The 7,877-nt window shown below is 46.9% G+C and overlaps 1 protein-coding gene across 1 annotated transcript; it reads right to left on the reverse strand.

Annotated features, from left to right (window-relative positions):
* Positions 1–6,673: 6,673 nt before the first annotated feature.
* Positions 6,674–7,624, reverse strand: LOC128400383 (olfactory receptor 6C75-like). Its single transcript, XM_053362564.1, has one exon. It carries the CDS (start codon positions 7,622–7,624, stop codon positions 6,674–6,676), a length of 951 nt encoding a protein of 316 aa, XP_053218539.1.
* Positions 7,625–7,877: the final 253 nt, after the last annotated feature.

A 7,877-nucleotide genomic window follows, 5' to 3' on the forward strand; every position in this document is an offset into this window, starting at 1 on the left:
TTATAAGATCATTTCCTTCTCATTTGCCGTTTTGCCGTGAGTTTGTGGGGAGCACCGCTTCCCCTGGAAGCCCATTTTCCACCTTGGGCCTGGGGGGCTGGCCCCATACTCCACCACAGCATATAAGGCTCCAAGGAGGCCTCGGGACATTGCTACTGCTGCTTTGCCGGTGAGTCTTGGGGAGGACCGCTCCCCCTGCAAGCCCATTTTCCACCTTGGGCCTGGGGGCGGGCCCCATACTCACCTCTACAGCCTATGGGGCTCCAGGGAGGCCTTGGGTGTGTGGGGTGGGGTGGGTGTTTAGTTGGTTGTGGGAATTTGTTTAATTTAATTATGTTGTGTTTGTAACTTTCTGTTTTTTTGTTTTTATAGTTTTATTGTTCTGTTAGTCTGTTTTTTGTATAGGTTTTAATTTGATTTTAAGGGGAGGGGTCAGGGCTGCCTGGGAGTGGGTCCCAGCAAACAAAATGGCTGGGGCAGGTTCCCGGGGGGGGGGGGATGCACTGGGACAACCGATCTCAGTGATCATGGGCAGGAGGAGGAGTTACGCTAAGACCAGACCATGTCACTACCTAGGAAGAGGAAGCAGGCTTAGTCATTGTCTAAGGACTATCCCTGCCTCCAGGTCTGGTCCTGACCGGATGGATACTGGAATCAGCAAGGGATACCCACACGACCTGAAGGTGCTGCTGTGCAATGCCAGGTCAATGATCCATAAAACCATTGTGATTCATGACTTGATCGTGGATGGAGGATTTGACCTGGCATGTGTAACAGAGACTTGGTTGGATGAAGCAGATGGGCCTGTCCTTGCCGCTGCTTGTCCACCAGGTTTCTCTTACACACAGCAACCCAGGCCTTGTGGGTGGGGAGGGGGGGGTTGCAGTGATTTTTAGGAAGTCATTAGTTTGCACCAGGCGTCCTATTGGAAAGACCCAGTTCTCTGAGTGCATGTTCTGGAAGTTGGGCAATAGGGGCAGTACAGGATTCCTATTGGTGTACTGACCTCCCCGCTGCACCAAGGATTCCCTGCCTGAGCTGCTTCAGGTCATGGCGGATGTTCTCCTGGAGACACCTAGTTTGGTTGTCCTAGGGGATTTTAACATCCATGCCGACACGACCTTACAAGGGGCCACTCGGGACTTCGTGGAAAGCATGGCCTCCATGGGGCTGTCCCTGAATAAGTCTGGCCCAACTCATAGCCGCGGGCATGCCTTAGACCTGGTGTTCACCTCTATGGATGTTGGTGATCTGACACTAAGTAAAAGTGAAACCAAAGAAGTGCCATGGTCAGATCACTTCCTGGTGCAACTGGACTTCTCCACGACCCTTCCCCTCTGCAGGGAGGTGGGACCGATTCAGATGGTCTGCCCCCGCCACTTAATGGATCCAAATGGTTTCCAGAGAGTGGTAGGGGATGTTTTATCCCATGTTGATGGCCTTTCAGCTGATTCCCTGGTGGCCCGCTGGAATGTGGAGTTAACCAGGGCTATTGACTGTTTGGCTCCAAAGCGCCCTCTCCGATTGCATGGAGCCCGGACAGCCCTGTGGTTTTCCACGGATCTGAGGGCAATGAAACAATCGTTGAGACGGCTAGAGCGCCGGTGGTGGATAACCCATTCTGAATCTGACCGGACACGGGTTAGAGCTCAATGTTGAGCCTACCAAGTGGCGATAGCGACGGCGAAGAAGACTCTATTGCATCTGCGGAAAACAGCAGCAGTAGACTCTTTCAGGTGGTTCACAATTTAGCAGTACCACCTGCTGCATCAGGGCCCAGTATGGGCCACATGATCTCCTGCAATGATTTTGCAAAGTTTTTTTGCAGATAGATTCACTCAGATTCGAGAAGAGGTAGATTCCACCATGGGAGCAGGGCCGGGGCGGGAGAGTGCTAGAATCCTGTCTAGTCAAGTTGTGTGGGATCAATTCCAATCTGTTACCCCCGAGGATGTGGACAGGCTGCTTGGACGAGTGAAACCAACCACTTGTCTCCTTGATCCTTGCCCATCCTGGCTCATAAAAGCTAGCTGGGAAGGACTGGGCGATGGGCTTCGTGGGGTGGTGAATGCTTCCCTCTGTGAGGGAGCCTTCCCAGACCCGCTGAAAGAGGCGGTTATTAAACCGCTTCTTAAAAAACCATCTTTAGATGCGGCCACGATGGCCAACTATCGCCCAGTCTCAAATCTTCCATTCTTGGGCAAGGTGATTGAGCGAGTGGTGGCTAAACAACTCCAGGCACACCTGGAAGAAGCGGACCATTTGGATCCCTTCCAGTCGGGATTCAGGCCTCATCATGGGACTGAATCTGCCTTGGTCGCACTGGTTGATGATCTCCGGCGGGCTAGGGACAAAGGTGAGAGCTGTTTCCTAGTTCTGCTGGATCTCTCAGCGGCGTTTGATACCATCGACCATAACATCCTTCTGGACCGTCTTGAGGGGCTGGGAGCTGGGGGCACTGTCATACAGTGGTTCCGCTCCTTCCTCCTGGGCCGTGTTCAGAAAGTGGGGGGGGGTGAGCGTTCAGACCCCTGGGCTCTCACTTGTGGGGTGCCTCAGGGTTCTGTCCTCTCCCCCATGCTTTTTCAACATCTACATGAAGCCGCTGGGAGAAATCATCAGGGGATTTGGGCTTGGTGTTCATCAGTATGCGGATAATACCCAGCTCTACCTCCCTTTCAAATCAGAACCAGTGAAGGCAGTGAAGGTCCTGTGTGAGTGCCTGGAGGCGGTTGGAGGTTGGATGGTGGCTAACAGATTGAGGTTGAATCCTGACAAGACAGAAGTACTGTTTTGGGGGGACAGGAGGCAGGCAGGTGTGGAGGATTCCCTGCTCCTGAATGGGGTAACTGTGCCCCTGAAGGACCAGGTGCGCAGCCTGGGAGTCATTTTGGACTCACAGCTGTCCATGGAGGCACAGGTCAACTCTGTGTCCAGGGCAGTTGTTTACCAGCTCCATCTGGTATGCAGGCTGAGACCCTATCTGCCTGCAGACTGCCTCGCCAAAGTGGTGCATGCTCTGGTTATCTCCCGCTTGGATTACTGCAATGCGCTCTATGTGGGGCTACCTTTGAAGGTGACCCGGAAACTATAACTAATCCAAAACGCGGCAGCTAGACTGGTGACTGGGAGCGGCCGCAGAGACCACATAACACCGGTCTTGAAAGACCTACATTGGCTCCCAGCACATTTCCGAGCACAATTCAAAGTGTTGGTACTGACCTTTAAAGCCCTAAACGGCCTTGGTCCAGTATGTCTGAAGGAGCATCTCCACCCCCATTGTTCTGCCTGGACATGGAGGTCCAGCGCCGAGGGCCTTCTGGCAGTTCCCTCGCTGCAAGAAGCCAAGTTACAGGGAACCAGGCAGAGGGCCTTCTCGGTAGTGGCACCCGCTCTGTGGAACGCCCTCCCACCAGATGTCTAAGAGAAAAATAACTACCAAACTTTTAAAAGACATCTAAAGTCAGCCCTGTTTAGGGAAGCTTTTAATGTTTAATAGGTTATTGTATTTTAGTGTTTTGTTGGAAGCCGCCCCGAGTGGTTGGGGAAGCCCAGCCAGATGGGTGGGGTATAAATAAATTATTATTATTATTATTATTTGTTTCACAACGGTCATCTGCTGTAAGAAACTATGGTCAGTAGCCCATTTTGGCTCACCAGTCAGTATCATTCTGGGGAGGTGGAGACTGAATTATGTGACTTCAATTGGAGGCCTACAATGAGTCTGCAAATGTGCAACTGTATGTCAATAGGGCTCCCTTCACATGATAAGAAATCCCAATTGCATAAATTTCAGGATTCCTAATTGCATGAGTAGGGCCCCACAAGTGTACCTTTGTACGAGCAACAGTCTAAACTCCATGCAGAATTTTAAATGAATACAGATACATTGCAGTAGACCCTGTTTTTGTGATCCTGCTTCTAATCCCTGCCCACCCTTGACATGCAAATCAATGAACTCAACAACGTAGAGTATTTTTTGTCATTTCACAGCACAAAAGTATTCTCACAGTCCCTTAGCTCCTATTACAGTGCATTAAGTCCAACTGAGCATAGCTCAGTGCTACTTGCAGAAAATCTAAATCTGTGGTATCAACCATTTAGAAAGCTTGGGCAGCAAGTGATCACATATATCAGTCATGTGATATCCCATCCACTAAAAAGGTAGGGAGGTAGCTATTTAAAGCCATACCTCTCTGAGCTCGTTGAGGTCATCATCAACGCCACCTGTCCCATTGAATTCTCTTGATTTTCCTCAATAATGCCAGAATGTGAGTGAGAGAAAAAAGGACACCAGATATTCAGGCTATCTTTCTTTTCTTCTTCTTTTATTTTAAAACTTGGGAATGCCTGCTCACTCTGGTCACCAACCCCACCTACCCACCAAACCCTTTGACAACCCACATCCCTCCATATCTGGCCAACACATGCTACTTTTACTTACTACATGTCCTTTCCTTTACAAATCATTCACCCCCTCCCCTATCCCCTCACAGCTCATCACCCGCACAGCTTGCCCCAAGCCTCCCCTCCCCTCACTATTCACCCCTTTTATAAAAGGGTAGGAGTTGCGCCCTTCTGGTGCTCTGGGAAGGTCATGGAAGGAGCCCTCCACCTTATAGAGGTATGGTTCTGGGCGGTTCCTGATTTTGCATGATTTTGTCTTGCATCTGTACCCCCAGAATGGAATCCTTGCATAAGTGACAGGCCAACTGCACTTTAGGCCCAAATAAATTGTGTGTAGATGGTTCCAGCATCCACAGTGAAAAGGATCAAGGAACATAGAAAGAACATTGACTGGTGCTGGCAGCAACTTGGGAAAGATGCTTCTACCGCCTCCCCTTTCATTGCTTTCAGGTTTAATAACAGAACTGCTGGGAGTCTGAACCATTCAAGAATTGCTCCAAGGATACAACCAAATGTGCACATAGTCAAATCTTTTTCTTCTGCTTTTCCATTAGTGATCTATAAAGGTAAAGGTAAAGGGACCCCCGACCATTAGGTCCAGTCGTGGCCGACTCTGGGGTTGTGGCGCTCATCTCACTTTATTGGCCGAGGGAGCCAGCGTACAGCTTCCAGGTCATGTGGCCAGATTAGCAAGCCGCTTCTGGCGAACCAGAGCAGTGCACAGAAACGCCGTCTACCTTTCCGCCAGAGTGGTACCTATTTATCTACTTGCACTTTGACGTGCTTTTGAACTAATCGGTTACAAATTAATAACCAACAGTAAAGCTCAGTGATTCATTGTCCCACAACCCCTTGGTTATACTACTACTGCAATGTACATGGGCCTGCCCTGGAATATAGTTTTATAGCTTCAAATAGCACAATAAATTTGACTGAGATGGGGAACGTATCATAACCAGTTTTTAACAATCACCGCTGAATGTCAGTTCATTTCCAAGGTGTTGGTGTTAACCAGTAAGTAGGGCTGGGGGGGGGGATGAGTAAGTTTGCATTTAAAGGTGAACCTACATAGTTTACACTTCCTAAAACAATATGTGAAATGGCTTGCAGCCAGTCTTTGACATTGCTCCTTCTCTAAATTTTGCAATTCTTTAGTGAAGCAATGCGAACAAAAACACTAGGGTGAAGTTTGCATAAAAATGCATTGAGTTAGACAAAATAACATTGAATTGCATTTTATTTGGGGAAATTGCTTTTCAAAATATTTCAGGAGAAATAATCACAAAAACGCTGGTGAATTTTCACGAGGGATTTTTAAATATAAAATAAAATTGCAAGCTGATGTGGAAATCTAGAAGACTGAAAAGTGGAAAAAATGAGAAACAAGAGAAACTGAAATTTACGTATTCACCCACTCCTGCCTTTAGGGCCCTGTGCTCACACTTTTCTCCATATCCCAACATGAATTTCGGCAAGACTGGCCGGGATCTTTCTGCTCTGTGGCTCTGCATTAGTTATGGAACTGGAGTTCAGCAATGTCTGGAGACCACTATATTGAGTGAATAAAGTATTTTTCAGCCACTATGCATGCACAAATAATCACTGTGGAGTATTTGGCCAGAGGAGGGACCTACTACATTGTACATAACTTTCCTTGTATGACTATTTCATGGGGTGTTAGATGTGGAGGAACTGGTGTGCATCTGAAATGGTCTATACACGTGAAATGGAAGTGAAGATGATAGATAGACAGATAGATGATAGCAATAGATAGATGATAGATAGATAGATGATAGAAAATTTATGATGTCTTAGGAACTAAAAAGATAAAGGTAAAGAGACCCCTGACCATTAGGTCCAGTTGCAGACAACTCTGGGGTTGTGGCGCCCATCTCACTTTATTGGCCGAGGGAGCTGGCATACAGCAAGTGGCCAGCATGACTAAGCCGCTTCTGGCGAACCAGAGCAGTGCACGGAAACACTGGTTACCTTCCCGCTGGAGCAGTACCTATTTATCTACTTGCACTTCATGCTTTCGAACTGCTAGGTTGGCAGGAGAAGGGACCGAACAATGGGAACTCACCCCGTCGTGAGGATTCAAACTGCCAACCTTCTGATCGGCAAGCCCTAGGCTCTGTGATTTAACCCACAGCGCCACCCGTGTCCCTTAGGAACTACTACAGTGCAAATATAACTATTACATCACTACAGCAGCAATGGATACAATTCTGAAGAAACCAAATATTCATTGACACACACTGTTTTATCATAGAAATCTAGCCTGAATTATTTTTGTTTGAATTTTCCTTAAGGCTTCTTTCACCTCTTTATTTCGCAGGCTATAGATCAGGGGATTGACCATTGGAGTCAAGACGGTGTAAAAAGCAGAGAAAACTTTGTTCAAATCTCCCAGCAACTGAGTGTCAGGCAGCATGTACACAATCATCAGGGTCCCATAGAAAATGGTGACCACAATAAGATGGGATGAGCAGGTAGAGAAAGCCTTTTTCCTTCCTGTGGAAGACGGGATTCTCAAGACAGTGGCTATGATGCAAGCATAAGATGTCACGGTCAGAAAAAAAGGAGGCAGTGTGAAAATGCAAGCCATCATGAAAGCATCAATTATGATTTTGTGAGTATCACTGCAAGCCAATTTTAGCAAGGGGTTGAAGTCACAAAAGAAATGATCTATTTCGTTTTCCCCACAGAATGTCAACTGCAACAAAGGAAATAATACAGTATTTCCTAGAAAGCCACTTATCCAGGACCCAATCATTAAACAGAGGCAATCCCTGTTGTTCATAAGGGTTGTGTAGTGCAAAGGTTTGCATATGGCCAAATATCGATCATATGACATGGCAGATAAGAGGAAACATTCTGTTGCAGCTAGTGAACCAAAGAAGTACATCTGTAAAAAACAGCCATTGAAAGAAATTGATCTGTTTCCAGTCACAAAACTGGCCAGCATTCTGGGCAAGATTGTTGAGCTGTAGCAAGTCTCCAAGCATGACAGATTCCCTAGGAAGTAGTACATTGGTGTGTGCAGATGCTGATCAGCCATGACAAGTGTGACAATGAGGATGTTTCCAACCATGGTGATAATGTAGATTATCAGGACCATCAGAAAGAGCAAGACCTGGACAGCTGGGATATCTCCAAACCCCAGAAGGATAAATTCCGTAACCACTGTTTGGTTTTCCAATACCTTCTTTTCCATAGAATGAATCTAGAAATAAGTAAAATTGTTATTAAATAAACTTTTTCTATGTACAAATGGGGCTTTCCCCCAGTTAGTTTAGGTTAAAAGACTTATTCACAAAACATGAGTGAAACATAAAATTTAAAATATATTTCTCTCAAGTCTCAAAACACACACTTCACAATGATCCCCCCATCCCTGAAAATAGACATATTTAAATGTGGGACTTTCATGCAGTGTGAAATCCACTGGATAACTAATTTCTGATCCA

This window comes from Podarcis raffonei, chromosome 13 (genome assembly GCF_027172205.1).
Source record: "Podarcis raffonei isolate rPodRaf1 chromosome 13, rPodRaf1.pri, whole genome shotgun sequence".
NCBI lineage: Eukaryota > Metazoa > Chordata > Lepidosauria > Squamata > Lacertidae > Podarcis > Podarcis raffonei.